Below are 17,827 nucleotides of genomic sequence, written 5' to 3'. Positions count from 1 at the left end.
GCTGACCTCGAGTCTGAGTCATTGGTTGATTCTGGAAGCTTCTCCTCTACCCCAGCATCAGAGCAGGGTGTGCTTTTGTCAGGAATTCAAACCCCGAATCCAGGTGGGCAGCAGTGGCCCAAGTGTGGCCACCGGGGAGCAAGGGGCCTGGGCTCAACTTAAAACCTTCCGGGAGGTCCCTCAGACTGAACATGAGGCCGGGCAGGGCCTGGGGTCCCGAGCAGCCCCCTGCTGATGAAGTGTGTCTTTCAGGTGACCCCTCGGGACAGGATGGCCCACAGGGGAAGCTGCACAGGGATGGCCTGGCTGCCTGTCCTGCTGGTAAGTGGCCGGGATGCCCGTGCCCCAGGGTATTCCTAGTGGGAGCTGCCATTTGGCCATGTCCCTCTCATCCTGTCTGTGCAGCAGCCGTGCGGTGATCACATGCTGCTGCCCCCACCTTCACCAGGCTCTCCAGGGCAAAGCCCTGACCAGCCCCCAGCCAGAGGCGGTCACTGTACTCAGAGCTCCCCTCAGCTGGCTCTGTGGTCTGTGTGGTGGTGCCCAGCCCAGCGCACCTGTGCCAAGTTCCACACCCTAAGTCAAGCCGGAGCTCCCGGTGAGCTGAGGCACCTGTGACAGGAGGCTGCGGGAAGGGGCCTCCCCGGCTTTGAGGCGAGTCCGGGGAGCTGCCGGTGCCAAGCGTTTGGGATAGAGCCTCTGACTGTCAGGAGAGGACCGCCAGGGCATTAGCTGAAGGGGTCCCCCCCAGGGCTCCTCCACCACAACCTCCAGGTGCTGACCAGAGTCAGCGGGGGTCTCCAAGGGCGAGTGGAGGCCAAAGGAGCCCCTTCCTCGAGGCAGGCGTCCCTGGTGTGCCGGGCCAGTGCGGAGGAGGCCAGCTGTGGCGAGAACGAGTTCTACAACCAGACCACGGGGCTGTGCCGTGAGTGCCCGCAGTGCGCGCCAGGGGAGGAGCCCTACCTGGTAAGCCCCGCCCCGGAGGCGGCCCCCGGGGAGTAGGGAGCCGCGGAGGACGGATGTCCAGCCCGCATGGCTGGCTGGAATGGACAGCCCTCCTCTGGGATCTCTGCACAGACCACCTGCTAAGTGCCGGGAACCTGAATGTGGCTGTGGTGTTTGGGGTCCTGGCGCCGAGTGTGCACTCCCAGGGCCGTCAGCCTGGCCGGATGAGTTTATCCTGGAGCCAGCAGGAGGGGCAGCATCGGACGGTGGGGCAGCGGGGACCCCCGGGCTCAGAGCAGACGGGGGAGGGCTGCGGCTAGGACAGTCCACGCCCCGAGAGAGGAGATCCTGGGAGCAGCCCGTGCGCCCGGCGCTTAGGAACCTCAGGGTCGCGTGGTGGTCGTCGTGGTGATGCAGCCGCTGACCCACCTGTGTCCCATCCTTCCCTGGCCAGTCCTGCGGTTATGGCACCAGGGACGAGGACTACGGCTGCGTTCCCTGCCCCGCGGAGAAGTTCTCCAAGGGCGGCTACCAGATCTGCCGGCGCCACAAGGACTGCGAGGGCTTCTTCCGGGCCACGGTGCTGACCCCGGGGGACACAGAGCGCGACGCCGAGTGTGGGCCCTGCTTGCCTGGGTGAGCTCCGTGCCGCCCTGCCCACGTCCCCCTCCCGGGCATGGGTCCTGCCGGGAGGAGAGTCACACATCTCCAGCTCCGGGAGAGGAGGGAAGGGGGGCACAGGTCTCCTGGTGGGGGTCCCACCACCTTCCACCCGCAGGGCAGCCCACCTGGGCTCCATGTCTGTGTCCCTAAGTGGACCTCATCATAATAGCATCTCTGACCACCCAAATCAAGCAGCTGTGTTGAATATTTAAAAGGAGACAGCACATGTGGAGTGAGGAAAGGAAAAACAAGGTATTTTTTGTATTTTTAGTATTCTGGGAAAAAACTGAGGGTGAAAAGCTACTAATAGAAATATTTGTAATCAAAGCCATGGTGTTTCCAGTAGTCATGTATGGATATGAGAGGTGGACCATAAAGAAGGCTGAGCAGCAAAGAACTGATGCTTTTGAACTGTAGTGTTGGAGAAAACTCTTGAGAGTCCTTTGGGCTTCAATGAGGATCAAACCAGTCCATTCTAAAGGAAATCAGCCCTGAATATTCACTGGAAGGACTGATGCTGAAGCTCCAATATTTTGGCCACCTAATAGGAAGAACCGACTCATTGGAAAAGACCCTGATGCTGGGAAAGATTGAAGGCAGGAGGAGAAGGGGGTGACAGAGGATGAGATGGTTGGTGTCACTGACTCAATGGACATGAGTTTGAGCAAACTCAGGGAGATGATGATGGACAGGGAATCATGGTGTGCTGCAATCCAGGGCGTCGCATGAGTTGCAGAGTCAGACATAACTTAGTGACCACTGAACAACAATAGAAATATTTGAGCCATATGGTTCCTATAATTCCCCCATAATTCTGTTATGTGTCAGTCTTCCCATAAAAACCAAAGTAAAAGTAGCCTGAAAGACAGACTCTTCCTTCAAGACAGCAGATTTCCCTTGGGAGGTGGAAAGTATAGCCCTGCAACCTGGTGACTGCCTCCCTCTGGTGGCCACACAACCTATGCTACCAAGGGCTGCCCAGAGCGGTGGTGTAGGCTTCCTGGTGGTGATAATGGTAGAGGTGATGGAAGTGGTGATGATGAAGGTGATGATGGCAGTGGTCATGGTGATGGAGGTGGTCGTGGTGATGATGGAGGTGGTGGTGGAGGTGATGATGGAGGTGGTCATGGTGATGATGGAGGTGGTCATGGTGATGATGGAGGTGGTGGTGGAGGTGATGATGGAGGTGGTCATGGTGATGATGGAGGTGATCATGGTGATGATGGAGGTGATGATGGAGGTGGTCATGGTGGTGATGGAGGTGGTGGTGGAGGTGATGATGGAGGTGGTCATGGTGATGATGGAGGTGATCACGGTGATGATGGAGGTGATGATGGAGGTGGTCATGGTGATGATGGAGGTGGTGATGGAGGTGGTCATGGTGATGATGGAGGTGGTGATGGAGGTGGTCATGGTGATGATGGAGGTGGTGATGGAAGTGGTCATGGTGATGATGGAGGTGATCATGGTGATGATGGAGGTGATGATGGAGGTGGTCATGGTGATGATGGAGGTGGTGGTGGAGGTGATGATGGAGGTGGTCATGGTGATGATGGAGGTGATGATGGAGGTGGTGGTGGAGGTGATGATGGAGGTGGTGGTGGAGGTGATGATGGAGGTGGTCATGGTGATGATGGAGGTGGTGATGGCAGTGGTCATGGTGATGATGGAGGTAGTCATGGTGATGATGGAGGTGGTCATGGTGATGATGGAGGTGATGATGGAGGTGGTCATGGTGATGATGGAGGTGGTCATGGTGATGATGGAGGTGGTGGTGGGGGTGATGATGGAGGTGGTGGTAGAGGTGATGATGGAGGTGGTCATGGTGCTGATGGAGGTGGTCATGGTGATGATGGAGGTGGTGGTGGAGGTGATGATGGAGGTGGTGGTGGAGATGATGATGGAGGTGGTCATGGTGATGATGGAGGTGGTGGTGGAGGTGATGATGGAGGTGGTGGTGGAGATGATGATGGAGGTGGTCATGGTGATGATGGAGGTGATGATGAAGGTGGTCATGGTGATGACAGAGCTGGTGGTGGAGGTGATGATGGTGGTGGTCATGGCAGCAGCAGCATTTTGAATGGTGCACCATATCTTGTAGCTGGCTTGTCACCTGTTATTCACCCCCTCTGAACCACTGTATTAAGTTAAGAGGAGATAGAAAATAAGAATATATCCAAACAAGAGCACCGGGCATTAGTCTATAAGAAAAAGGAAATGCAGAAAGACCCTCCAAGGGAGAAACAAACTGAAAGTGAAAGACCCTTTAACACAAGGAGCTATCACAAGCTTGCAGAAAATAACCTCAGTTCAGATATGTCGCTAGGGAGCTTCCAATTCCACCACCATCTCTGCTGTTGACTGACCCCACCCCCAGTCTCTCCAGGTTCTGGTCTTTCATTCAGACCCACTTCTTGAGCTGCTGACTTCTGTGTCCAGGTATCTGTCTGACAAGCTCTGACACAGAGGACCCATATTTGTCAAATGGGTGGAAAAAAGAAAAGGAAAAATCCCCTTCTTAACAGTGAGCTGTCCAAGTGCTTTCGTGTGGAGAAAGGCCATAGAGGAGGCTCAGGGACAGAGCTCTAGGAGGCCTCCTCGGGTATCGCCTCCCCCATGACAAGCTCTCACTGACTGCGGCCACTCCCTGCTGGACCCCTAGGATGCGGTGAGGTTCGTGGTAGCTTCTATCCGCCTGCTTGAGGGAGGGGAAAGTGAGCCTAGGAGCCCCCCAGGGAAGCAGGTCTTCGGGGGAAGCTATGTCCCTGTGGATGTGGAGGAAGATTCTAGAGGCCCAATCTGAGCTTTAGTCTTGTCTTGGGCTCCTCATCTTAATCAACCTTTGAGGAACAGGAGAAGAAGGAAGAAAGAACTAGGGAAAGTCACAGTATAGACCAGAGTGTGAGAAATCTGGGCTTTACAGAAAGACAGACGGCCCCAGAGCTCTATGTGAGCCCCCGGCATTGGATCGAGGGAAACCTGCTGAAGTTGCTGAACAAGCATTCACACCGCCGTCCGCCGAGGACAGGCCAAGTGAGCCTGGAAAAGAAAAAGCCAACAATTGGGCGGTTCTGTGCACCACAGGCCCCAGAAACCAGTGAAGGGTCGAATTCAGGCCCGGTTAGAGGACGCCCAGAGGGCTCCCGGAGGAACATGCTGGAACCTTGCAAACCTGGTCTTGGGATCGTTCAGCTCATCATACCACTAGAGCTGGGCACTGCCGTACCAGAAAGACAGAGGGGAGCTGCAGGGTGGGGAGTAGCCTCACCCGGGAGCTTCTGTGCGGGAGCCTTGGCCCCGTGGGCCCCTCCCCCACCTCCCTGAGGTGCCCAGCACAGGCTGGGGGGAGGGGTCAGGAGCGACCACCATCGCTTGGAAGCTGTGAGGGGCTGGCCCGGCACCCTGAGCAGGTGTTCCTGCAGGTGGCTCCCAGAGCAGCAGAGCGTGCATGTGAGCGCCTGTGTGTAAACCTGCCCGGTGTGGCTCCTCTGGGGGGTGTTCTGAGATCAGCTAATTCCTGTTTACAAGATGCACAGGGTCTGAGGATAAAAGGCTCTTGAGGAAGGGCAGGGTTGCTGACGGTCCAGCCCTCGAGGCTAGAGTCCCCCCAGCCTCACCCCCCTGTCACGGGGCCAGGCACACATGGCTAATAAACAAGAGATTAGAAAACAACCACAGGGAGACCCAGTAGAGGGCCGGGAGTTTTCATCTTGAGTCGTATGAAGGGACAGCACTGCCAGCAGCTCTTTACTCACCGATGTCTCCTGGTGTGAACACCTCGGGTGCTTATAGGAGGCGGGCCCAGAGAGGCGGAGCCGTCTGGGGACTGGGGGACCTGAGTGGAAGCAGGCACAGACCTCTGGGAGGGCCCCAGGGGTGGCAGGGTCACGGCTGGCAGGCTGGCATGGTAGGAGGGAGCTTCCTGGGTGTGAAGTCTTGGGGACAAGCCATACCTGAAGGCTTTGACCTTCCGGTAGAGAGAAACAGCCCCATCGTGAGCTCACCAGGTGCCCTCACCTGAGGAGGAGGCAGGTGACTCTGGTTGTGACCTGGCTGCGTCTCAGGCCCTCTGCCCTGACCACCCTAGACAGGGCCAAGGTCGCTGCTGTAGCCACGCCCTCCAGCCAGCCCCACTCCATCCCAGTCAGCAAGCGTCCAGCTCTTCCAGGAGGTCCCGGGGCTCCTAGACACCCCTGCCCATAACTCCGCCCGGCTGCAGGCTATGCCCTTGTGGGGGGGCACACCTCCTCCTTGGGGCATGCCCCCCACCCCGTGCCTGGCTATGATGGTTAGAGAATAAGCCGTGGTCATCCCCGCTCACCTGTCTGCTCTGTCTCCCCCCGCCATCCCCCAACCCCGCCTGCACAGCTACTACATGCTGGAAAACAGACCGAGGAACATCTACGGCCTGGTATGCTACTCCTGCCTGCTGGCACCCCCCAACACCAAGGAATGTGAGTGTCTGCCCCGTCCAAGGTCCTGACTCAACCCTGACAGCTCTCCTGACTTGGGAGCTGCGAGCCGGCTCCGGATGGCGGGGACACAGAGATGCTCCTGAGGGCAGGCGGGCGGGCAACAGGTCCCTGGGAGCGAGGGAGGGTTGGGTGGTAAAACCACACATCAGACGGGGACTGACACCAGTTGAGGGACCTCTGTGAGCCTGAGTTTTCTGGGGGCGCTAAAATCTGGACCATCCATCTCTCGCGATCCTGGCAAACACCCACAGCGCCAAGGTGTTTTGCTGAGAACTGCAAAGCGCTCAGCAGTGGTAAGTTCTCACACACAATGTTTCAACGCGTGTTGAAGGGAAGCCTGCGGAGTGACCACAGGGCACGTGACGTAAACACTGAGGCCCTCAGTTTGGCCTCACCTCTGGCTGCCTCCTTCCTACCCTAACTCTGGTTTGATGCTCGTGGGTGCCTATTTAGGAGGAAGGGGTGGGGCCCCCTGCTTCAGAGAAGGTGACGGATGGCCTCCTGTGTCTGTGGTCGGGAGACACGGACGAGGTGGGACAGGTGGACAGATGGAAGACAAGACGACTGGGAGGGAAGGGGGAGTCCGGTCCAGCACTGGGGCCCCCCTCCCACTCGCGGGAGTTCCAGGGCCCACACTGGGGCCCTGCCCTCCTGGTTCTCCATGAGACCCTGCCCTCCCCATCGTCTCACGATATCTTGTCAAGGAGACAAGACTCTTAGGAGGGCCGGCTTCCTAGAAGCACCAGGAGGAAGGGAGGAGGGCGAGAAGAGACAGTGATGCCTTTCCTGCTTTGTGATCCTCTGGGAGAGATGCTCCGGATGGCAGGGCCATGGGCAGCGGGGGCTGTGGGGCAGGACTGACGCCTGCATGGAAGGCATTCTCTTCCTCCCAAAGTCCTTAGGCAGATGAACCTGACAAGGACAGTTTGTGCGTCTTTAAAGCTGAACATTCCCACCCAGCCAGATGCTAATTAATTCATAAATTAGAGGAGGCCCAGGCTTCCCTGGAGAAGGCAATGGCACCCCATTCCAGTACTCTTGCCTGGAAAACCCCATGGATGGAGGAGCCTGGTAGGCTGCAGTCCATGGGGTCACTAAGAGTCAGACACGACTGAGCGACTTCACTTTCACTTTTCAGTTTCATGCATTGGAGAAGGAAATGGCAACCCACTCCAGTGTTCTTGCCTGGAGAATCCCAGGGACGGGGGAGCCTGATGGGCTGCCGTCTATGGGGTCGCACAGAGTCATACACGACTGAAGCGACTTAGCAGCAGCAGGCTTCCCTGGTGGCTAGTGGTGTAGAACCCACCTGCCAATGCAGGAGACACAAAAGATGCGGGTTCGATCCCTGGGTCAGGAAGATCCCCTGGAGGAGGGTATGGCAACCCACTACAGTATTCTTGCCTGGAAAATCCCACGGATAGAGGAGCCTGGCGGGCTGCCATCCATGGGGTCACAAAGAGTCAGATAGGCTAAGCAACTGAACACACAGAGGTCCGGGGCTGCCCACAGGACGTGATGCGGCCGGCTTCGAGCCTGTCGCAGAGAGCTCTGGGATGCAATCCTGTCCTGGAAGACGCTGAACACCCCTACCCACTAAGGATGGAATGTGAGGTTCATGCAGCTCCTCCCCACGGGCCTTCATCTAAAAGATCACAGGGCCTGTGTCCTTATTCAGGCCAGACCGTGCTAGACACCCGCAGCCAGAGAGCTCTCAGCCTGGGAGAAGCCCCCTTCTCTCCTCCAACATGAGGCCCATTGTTGGAGTCCCTGGCCCCCAGCCCTTAATTTATGGCTTATCTAAAGAACAGCCCCAGCCAGGCCCCCGGGAGTGAGCTCACAGGATCCAGTCCTGAAGGAGGTCAGCAAGGAATTGAAGCCGATTCCAGGAACCTGGAGTCCCACTGGGCAACCTTGGAAGTCACCTGACCTCTGTTTGTCCATCTGGGAAATGGGGTGATGCATTCAGCAAAGCTTCACAGGCTGATGTGGGGAGTGGAGCCTGCTTGGGTCGTGGTCTCCAGGATGGGCTCTGCCCCTCCCTCTGCACTCACCTTCCATCCTGGGCTCCTGCTCCAGGGTCATCAGACAGGCCTGAAAGGCTGACTGTGACCAACTAACCAGCTGCCAGGAGGCCCACTCTAGGAAAACCAAGGGTCAGTAAGGTCTCTGGGCCCCGGGGCTGCCCTCCTGGGCCCAATGTCAGGGGTCCCGAGCCCCTCTGCCTCCCGCCTGGATGCTGCCTCTGGTTGGATGTGATCACCTAGGCTGGCCCCCTGAGAATTCAGCCCCACAACACCCCAGGTTGCTGACAGTGGACCCTACAGATCACACGAGAGAGCATGGCATGGACCCCACATCTCAGGGCTGGAGCAGCCAGGCCCCGAGAAGGCGTCCTGAGGCCGGAGCCCTGGGCTGCTCCCCCTTCCCGGAGAAGTGCAGGGTGGGGCCTCGTGACAGCGTCCACTCCTGGGGAGATCCTTGACTGGACACAGCTTCCTCATCCACCTGCCCGTCCAGTGCTGTGGGCAAGAAGGTGCCCGAGGAGCCCGGTTCAGGGCAAGTTCACCGCCTGACGGCCTGTGGGCGGCATGGACAGGGCAGCAGGCACCTTCCTCTCGGGCCGAGGTCAAGGAGGGGCCGTTCCAGGGAAGGAGGCCTGGAGCCCGTCCTCACGCCCCCTAGTGGTGCCATGTGGAGATGACGCCTGGGTTCCCACGGCCGGCTGAATTCCAGCTGTTTCTGAGCCTGAGTTTCTCTGCCAGTTGTGCACATCTACCGCTTGCCCCTGTCACGGGCATAGCAGCAGATCCCGGGGCCCGAGATGCATCCCCTGTGAGCAGCCAGGCCCTGACGGCTCTGCTATTGCCTCAGCCTCTGCACCAGGGCTACCCTGTACGAATCCATAAATTGTCCTTAAAAGTCCAAACTGTTACCTACATGGAGGATCCCAGGCTGGACTCTAATACAAACCATTGCCCACAGCTCGTGAGGGTTAACAGACCAGGGGCCCTAGTGACTCCTACATCCAGCCCTGTGCCTGGTGCTCAAAGACCCCAGAGGACAGCGGATGACAACTCACTGCCCCCCACCCCACCCTACCCCCACCCCCACCCCCATCCCCCAGCCAGCTCCTGACTCATCGCTGCCTAGTAGAACTTGCTCTGTTTGCAGACAGACCTTGTCTGGGCTCTCTGGCCTCGCCCACCCCTGTTACAATACGCCTCTCTTTGCTCCTTCAGAGCTGGGCTCCAAGAGGAAGCCTTGTGGACGGCGACAGACCTGGCGACCACTCAACACCTAGGGACATTCTCACCTCAGCATCCAGCCCAGGAGACATGTGCTGGATGGACCGAAACCCCCTGACACCGAAGACCCATGCTGGTGCCCAGTGAGCCCTCACAGGGCCGCACAGGGTCTAGCGGGGCTGTCCTGGGGCTCAGCCCACAGAGGTGACCCCCCGCCCCCCCACCACACAGCACCCTCCACTATCAGATGTGCTCAGCGCGGGCCTTGTGTCTGATCCCCTGGGTCCATGAGGAGCTCAGAGCTGTGCAGGCAAAGCCAGCTGGAGGCCCCTGGGGAACCACAAATCGGGGCAGAGGCCCAGCTGCCACCTGATGGGGCGCAGGCGCCCGAGGGTGCAGGGATGTGTCACTGTGTGCCAGCCCTGCCCGTCGTGGGCAAAGGCGTTTCGTAAGCCTGGCCGCTGGCAGCTCTGGCTGTCTCTAGACCACAGGCCTGGGCGCGTCTGTGTCCCCAAGCCTGTCACCGCCCCATGGGCAAGCCCAGCCGAGAGGGACAGGAACAGACAGAGACGAGAGACACCCACACACAGAGCCCATGGGCGTTTGTCTTCCTGAGATGCGGCTTCAGCTGCCTCAAGTCCCTCGAGCACACAGGTCGGCCTGGTTCCCAGGGAGCAGTCTGCTTTGGAGAGGAAACTGGCTGGTGCTTGAGGCAGCCCTGCGAGAGAAGGCAGAATCAATTTGGTCCCGCTTAAATCTCATTTCAGTTATGAGATGCATCGTGAACTGGGGAGTGGGGCGGGGGAAAGGCTCTGGACACACGCGGGAGCCCAGGAGAGGAGGAGAGACCTGCCCGGGGTCCCTCCCCACACTGCCCCGCCACCTGCGGTGCCCTCACTGCAGACCCTATACGGGCTCCGGGCGGTCCTGGCAGCTCAGCACCCCAGGCTCCGGGGATGTGAAGGGCCCACCATGGCCCCCACGCCCTCAGCCCCGCCCTCTTGTCAGGAGCGCTAAGACTCACCCAAAGGCCTGCCCTCCGCAGGCAGCGTGAGGAATGGGCCTCCCTGCTGTGTGTGGAGAGCTGGGGGCAGCCCCGACAGTGGACAGTGATGGAGGGCAAAGGGCAAAGGGCAAATGCCAGGAGCTCAGAGGGTGAAGGAGCTGGGCTACAGGAGCCAAAATCTCCAGCCAAGACGCCTCTGGTCCGATCATCAGACCAGCTGGCAGCATTCCAAGGATGAGCAAGGCCACCCTGGTTGGGGAGCATGGCTGGGGGGACTGTGTGTCTCCACCCCAGCAAGGCCATCCTGGTGTGGGGGAGCATCTGCTGGCCCGTGCCCTGTCCTGCCCCCTCAATGCTCTCCAGGCACAGTTCATTTTCTAACTAACAGAAGCATGGTCACTTGGGGGCAGTCCCCAGCCTGCCATCCTTCCTGACCTCCGCCCTCTGGTATATGTAGTTTCCTGCTGGCTTTAAAAGGCGAGAAGATCAGTTCCTGCCTGGACATAGATGTGTGGAAGATTCAGCCTGGAGTCTCCCCACCACCACCCCTGGAGCTGTGATGTGGAAATTTGCTCTCCCCAGAGGCCCCATGGGGCACTGCCCAGGTCCAGGTCCCACAAGGCAGGGAGGGCCGGCCTTGGACGTGGGGCTCACTGTCCCCACTCAGGCAAACCTGTGGCACCAATGTCCCCAGACCCAGAGAGAAAAGCAAGACAAGAGGAAACATGAGAACAAGACCTCATGTGCCAGGTTGCTTCGGTCATGCCAGACTCTTCACAACCCTATGGATGGTAAACAAAACAAGATCCTCCCTACTAACCCCAAACCTCAAGTCCTGCCTAAGAAAGGCCCACCATCGGGCAACTTGATAGGACAGCCTGCCTGTGGCTCAGCTGACCACAGAACCAGATTCCGAATCACCCTTGCTGGGAGACACCTCTTACGTTGGAGCGGAGTTTATGAATCACAGTTAAGGGAAGGTTAAATCCTCGTTTCTGTTCTAACACCATTTGGTCACAACTATTTTGGAAACTTGTCAAAGGAAAATCCTGGAGAAAAATCCATCAAAATGTCAACTCTAGACCTCAAGACTGTGGGTGAACCTTTTGCTTCTCTCATGTTCTGATGTTTTCCCAATGTTTGATCATGTTCAGTTCAGTTCAGTCGCTCAGTCATGAGTGTGTATTAAAAGTATTAACAGTCCAACCCTGTTTAATTAATGGAAGGAACCACTCTGGTGTTCCCCCAAACTCACATGCACACCTGCCTCTCACCTGCTCATGGGGACCAAGTCTGAATCTTGGACGGAGCAGGTGTGACTCCACGTGTCCAGTATAAGGAGCAAGGGCCTGGTGAGGCCAGAGGCTCTCGGGGATGAAGGTACCGCCGGCCCAGCCCTTTCCTCATGAGGATCTTCCTCACGAGGACTCTGGACCCCTGGGGCCGGGCTCCCCCTGCAGGCTGTGCTCCATTTCCAAGGCTGGGGCAATGGGGGTCTCTTGAGGGACCCACGATCGGTCACTGCTGTCCCTGCAGGTGTGGGAGCCGCCTCGGGAGTTTCTGCCAACTTCCCCCGCACACCCGGCAGCAGCACCCTGTCCCCACCGCAGCTCGCCCACAAAGGTAAGGGGGGCACAGGTGCCAGCCCCAGTGGGAGATGAGGGTGAGGGGAGACAGGCAACTAGCAGGACGGGACCTCCCACCTCCCTCACTTCCCTCACGTGACAACCACACTGGGAGTTAGTGATTTCTCTGTAAGAGGGGACCAGTCCCTCCACGGATGTTGGGGTCATGGGGGGCACGTTGGTGATCCGGGCACATGAGGTAGGGGCCGGAGGGAGGTCAGCCCCCTGGGCTTTGGGCCTGACTCAGATGAGCCTTGGTGGCTTTAAGTAAACCTGCTGGCCTCACATTTTGCTCACCCCTAAGTCCTCAGGGCTGGGGCTGCAGGGCCCTGGCCTCACTTTCTCTTGGAGCAAAACTGGGTGCTGGGCCCTCCCTCACAGTGCTCCCACTCTGCCTGGCTTGAAAGCACCTTCGGGCCGAGATCTCAGGCTCAGGCACCTTCAGAGTCCCAGGGCCCAGCCTGCCAGCTGGACCCCTGCCCGCCTCCATGGGGAGCGTCAGGGCAGGGCCTCCACTGAGGTTCTAGACTCACTTCCTCCAGGACGGAGGTGGCACCCCACAGACGGGCACCAGGCCCACTTAGGCCTGCTTCCAGACTCACCCCACCTGGGTCGGGGGGATGCGTGCCCACTGCCCACTCAAAGCGGGGAGACTTCCTTGAGGTCCAGACACCTGGACGGGGTCCCTTCCACCCAGGTAAGGGGCTGGATCCTGCTCGGTTCCCTCAGAGAATCAGGACAGGTCTCCCTTCCTGGGGAGATGTGGGCAGGGCGTTGAGCAGGGGAAGCAAGGGGTGGTCCCCGTGCTGCCTCAGCTGGTGGGCCCTGGCCGCACAGAGCCCACGGCTGCATGAGGTGCTGGGACCAGCCCGAGAGCCTGCCCTTGGAGGCGATGCTTCTACCCGGCCTTTGGGGGGAAAAGTCTTGGGCTAAACTGTCTTCAGGACAGTTTAGCTCGTGGGCCCCCCTCCCTCCAGTCCACTTGCGGGGTCTGCCGCTGCTGACCAGCGTGGGGCCGGACTAGTGGTCCCGATGCGATGGCCAGAGCAGGAGTATAGGGCTCGGTGCTCGGGCGAAGCCAGCGTTTGGAATTCCAGTGGTCCGCTGGAGGGCTTGGTGGCAGGGCCGCTGCTCGCCAGGCCACAGCCTCGCAGGGCAGGGGCCTGAACCCTGAGTCCTGGCCTTCTCTCCCGACTGCAGCAGAGCTCTCAGGCCAAGGACACCTGGCCACCGCCCTGGTCATTGCCATGTCCACCATCTTCACCTTGGCTGTCGCCATCGTCCTCATCATCATGTTCTACATCCTGAAGGCCAGGCCGTCTGCCCCGGGTACCGCCCCGCCCCCCACACCCCTCACCAGCCCCCTCTCCCTGATGCCGTCTGGCCACTCATGCCCCCTGTCCCCTCAGCCTGCTGCCCCAGCGCCCCTGTGAAGAGCCCAGAAGCCCCCGTGAGCGAGGAAGAGGAGAAGAAAGAGGCCCAAGGTAGGCAGCAGCCCCTGGAGGCCGCAGTAGGAGGTGGGGGGCCGGAGCACGTCCCCCCAGCCCCTAAGGAGGCCGGCCCCTGATGCCCCCTCCCACCCCCACCCCCACAGACAACGTGGTGATCTTCTCCGAGAAGGACGAATTCGAGAAGCTGACGGCGGCTCCAGCCAAATCGGCTAAGAGGTGAGTCAGGGAGGCAGCCCGGCTGAACTGGGGGGGGGGGGTCTTTGGGGTGCGAGCAGGAAGGGCAGCTGGGCCTATGGGGGCCACAGGGTGGGGCGGTGGCCCAGGGTCCTCAGTGCCTATGCCCCTGCCTGCTCTCCCCTGGGGCCGGGAACAGCTGGCTGTTGGCTCCATGTCTCGACCTCCAGCGGGCACGGGGTGGGGCTCGGTCTCTGTCACCGAGTCACCAGCACATATGGTCCTTTGTTCTTAAATAAGTCTTCAGCCAAACCACAGGACGCAAGCAGAGTGCCTATAAGGTTGTTTTCCATCCGTGTGAGATGATTCTGGGGGCATGACTAGGGCCATGGCCCTGGGCAAGGGACAGGGTGTGACTGGAGCCCACCTCCTGTGGGGTATCCCGAGCCCCTCTCCTCCTCAAAGGGGCTCCCTCTCACCCTGGGCGTCTGCCAGACCTGGTGCTGCTGGGAGCCCGTCTGCTTGATGCAGACTTGGGCCCGCAGAGCGGTGTCTCTCCACCTCGCAGTCTGTGCCCGAGCCTCTAGGGAAAGCAGGGACAGGTCTCGGTGCCCACGGTCCCCACCCCGGGGCAGCGGGCCAGGCCAGCTGGCATGGCACCCTTACCCATGGTCCTGTCTCCACAGTGAGAACGACGCCTCATCAGAGAAGGAGCAGCTGCTGAACCGGAGCCTGGACAGTGATGAGGAGCCGGCCCCGGATGGGCAGGGCCCCCCGGAGCTGTGCCTGCTGTCGCTGGTCCACCTGGCCAGGGACAAGTCGGCCACTGCCACCCGGGCCGCCGGGGTAAGGACTGCTCCCGACTCCCCCACAAACGCCGCCTTCTGCTGAATGCGCTCCGCCAACTCTGGGGGTTTCTCCCTTGAGCCCCAGCAGAAGACAGGATCAGAATCTGAGACTGAAGACAGGGAAGTCAGTTCTTTTGTCATACAGCTTGAGAGAAGAAATGAAGAAATAGTGAGCCAAGAGAAAAAAGGTTACATTGCTGGGAACAACAGAGTCCCTTGTAAATGTACTGGAACAGGTCCAACCAGGCAAGATGCACATGTGGGCACACACACACACACACACACACACACACACACACACGCCTGCTGCCCAGAGGCTGGGTGTGCCCTGCATGGGGGCCAAGGGGCAACCGGGGGAGGGTCACTGTCCCCACCTGGGCCTGTTAGCTCTGCTCCTGGCATCACTGCTCATAGTGAAGGTGCCCAGTTAGAGTTGCTGTGGTTGGGTCTTGACAGGAATATGCCCTGGTGCCCAGTTCACTGACCTCTGGGGGTGGGGGCTGCGGAGTTGTCCAAAGAGAGTGGCTCCAAGCGGCCTTGTGCACCCACCCCCGCCACCCCCCTGCCAGGCCCGCAGCTGCCCGCCTGCAGGGAGAGGGCTGCATAGCTCTGTGGCTGTGGAATCTCCACCCCTACCCACTAGTGTGCTGGGCTGGAGGGTCCGTCCTTCTGGAGAGACTGAAGCCAGTGAAGCCGGATGTGGCCTCTGGTTGTCTGTGAGTCTGAATGTCCAGTGGAGCAGAGAAGCCCCGTGGACACTGAGGGCGCTGAGCTGGGTGACCCCAGGGAGGGCTTCCTTCTGTGAATGTGACAGACGTTCTGGCGAGGCTGTGGCTCAGGATTCCTGACATGGAATCAGAAGGGGGCCCTGCTGGCATGGAGATGGAAGATGTGGGCCTGTGCTGCTGACATCTCCTTTCTGAAAATTCATCCTCTCTTAACTTTTTCTGGGATTCCCTAGTAGCTCAGTTAGTAAAGAATTTGCCTGCTACAATAGGAGACCCCGGTTCAATTCCTGGGTTGGAAAGATCTGCTGGAGAAGGGATAGGCTACCCACTCCAGTATTCTTGGGCTTCCCTGGTGGCTCAGAGGGTAAAGAATCCGCCTGCACAGCAGGAGACCTGGGTTTGATTCCTGGGTGGGGAAGATCCCCTAGAGGAAGGCATGGCAACCCACTCCAGTATTCCAGCTTGGAGAATCCCATGGACAGAAGAGCCTGGCAGGCTATAGTCCATGGGGCTGCAAAGAGTTGAACATGACTGAGCAACTTTCACTAACTTTTTTCACAGATTCAGAGTCGAAGGAAGAAGATACTGGACGTGTATGCCAGTGTGTGTGGTGTTGTGGAAGGTAAGGGGAGGTGTGGGGCCCTGACTCCCCAGGGACCCTCCAGCACTCTGGGTACCCCAGGAGAGGCTGAGAAGACCCCCCTCCCAAGTTGCTCATCAGCTTGGGCGGTGACGGGGGCGGGGTGGGGGCAGGCCAATGGAGGTGTGGAGGGACGTGTGTTTCAGTTTCTTTCCTCTCTGCTGTCCAGGTGGGTGATGTCTGTTCTGCCGTTCAGCTCAGTAACTCGTCCCTCTTCACTCTGCCATGGAGCTCAACCACTGAGCTTTAATCTTGATTGTTACCTTTTTCAGTTCCAACATTTCCATTTGGTTCTCCTTTACATTTTCTATCTTTTGTTAAGGTTTTCTATTTTTTTTTCATTTGTTTCAAGTATGTTTGTAATTACACATTGAAGCACTTTGATCACGACTTCTTTACAGTCCTCGCCAGATAACCTAACATCTCTGTTATCCTTGTCGGCATTTACTGGTGGTCTTTTTTCATGCATTTGAGGTCTTCCTGGTTCTTGGTGTGATGAGCAACTCTCTGTTGAAACCGGAACAGTTTCACATGACACTCTGAGTCTTGGGGTCTCATCTGAACCCTCTGTGAGGCTGGTTTCCTCTGACATACCTGGCCTGAGGAGGGGTGCCCCCGTCACCCCTAGGTGCCTGTGGATCTTTGAGCCCAACCTGTGCAGGGGTGTGGGTGGACAGCTGCTGCTCCAAGTGGTCTCTACCAATGGTGTGGTGGTGGGGAGGCATGTGACCAGCTGCTGGATGAGGAGGAAGCCAGGGTCCCTGCCTGGCCTCCGGGGGTGGACGCCTAGGCTCCTGTCCCACTTTGCTGGCGTTGGAGGGAGTGGCACCAGGGTTGTCCTATGGCATTTCGCTGTACAAAGGCAGATACTGTCTGTTTTCTTCTTGTGAAGAGAGCATTCCACCTGTGCTGGTTGGTGGGTTGTCAGCTGTACTTTCCAGGAGGAAGAGGGGAGAGTGTGGAGGAACACTTCCTGGTTGAGTCTAACATATATCGGGGCCCAAGGACCGCTAGGGCACTGAGGTGGCTCAGGTGACCCATGCAGGACTGTCCTCGGAGCACCTTTTAAGAATGACCGTGGTCCCCTGAAGGGACCTGATACTGGGAGGATCACCTGACTAGGTTGGCTGCATCTGATGGAGCTGCTGGGGTCAGGGGAATGGACAGGCTTCGAGTGTGGCTGGCAGTGTCCCAGGAGTTGTTCGCCTGAAGCATGCATCCTGTGTGGTTTTCTGCATTTGTGTTATATTTCACGATTTTAAAAAAGGTTCTAGAAATCCTATTCGAGGGTGTCACACTTCTGCTGATGTCTGACGTGGCCCATTGTCCCTCAGGCCTCAGCCCCACGGAGCTGCCCTTCGACTGCTTGGAGAAGACCAGCCGGATGCTCAGCGCCACGTACAACTCGGAGAAGGCGGTGGTGAAGACGTGGCGCCACCTGGCTGAGAGCTTTGGGCTCAAGCGGGACGAGATCGGTGGCATGACAGATGGGCTGCAGCTGTTCGACCGCATCAGTACGGCTGGCTACAGCATCCCCGAGCTTCTCACCAAGCTGGTGCAGATTGAGCGGCTGGATGCCGTAGAGTCCCTATGTGCGGACATCCTGGAGTGGGCGGGGGTCCCGCCGCCCGCTGCCCCGCCACCCCCCGCATCCTGAGCAGGGCCGCAGTCCCCAAGGCCACGCTGTCTCCTCTGCACACCAGGGGCACCTTGCTGGTCTGAGGAACAGGAGGACACAGGCTTGTCTCCCAGTCTAACCAGATAGAAGATCTGTGTGGACGTGAGGTTGCACTGGCCTCACCAGGCACAGTGGGTCTGTGCGCATCTATCTGGCCCGCCCCTACTTGTTCCTCCACGGATGTGGTCAGCACCACCCAGCAAACACCAGTGGTGCCTGGAGGACACAGTGCAGCCTGTCTGTCCTGTGGGGAGTTCACCGCCCCAGGAGACATAGTTTTCTGGAAGACGGCCCACAGCCCAAGGGGGTGTGGGAATCAGGGCACAGCTTGGGGGAGCCGCTTTCC

The 17,827-nt window shown here is 58.8% G+C and overlaps 1 protein-coding gene across 1 annotated transcript; it reads left to right on the top strand.

The window, feature by feature from the left end:
* The first annotated feature begins 270 nt into the window (after window positions 1-270).
* On the top strand, window positions 271-17,460 carry EDAR (ectodysplasin A receptor). The gene is made up of 11 exons (XM_068982039.1): window positions 271-321; window positions 844-966; window positions 1,400-1,581; window positions 5,977-6,062; window positions 11,874-11,960; window positions 13,166-13,291; window positions 13,372-13,446; window positions 13,557-13,629; window positions 14,274-14,433; window positions 15,725-15,785; window positions 17,138-17,460. Exons 1-11 carry the CDS (start codon window positions 271-273, stop codon window positions 17,458-17,460), a joined length of 1,347 nt encoding a protein of 448 aa, XP_068838140.1.
* Window positions 17,461-17,827: the final 367 nt, after the last annotated feature.

Source organism: Capricornis sumatraensis, chromosome 1 (assembly GCF_032405125.1).
Source record: "Capricornis sumatraensis isolate serow.1 chromosome 1, serow.2, whole genome shotgun sequence".
NCBI lineage: Eukaryota > Metazoa > Chordata > Mammalia > Artiodactyla > Bovidae > Capricornis > Capricornis sumatraensis.
This window is presented reverse-complemented; position numbering and strand designations above follow the sequence as displayed.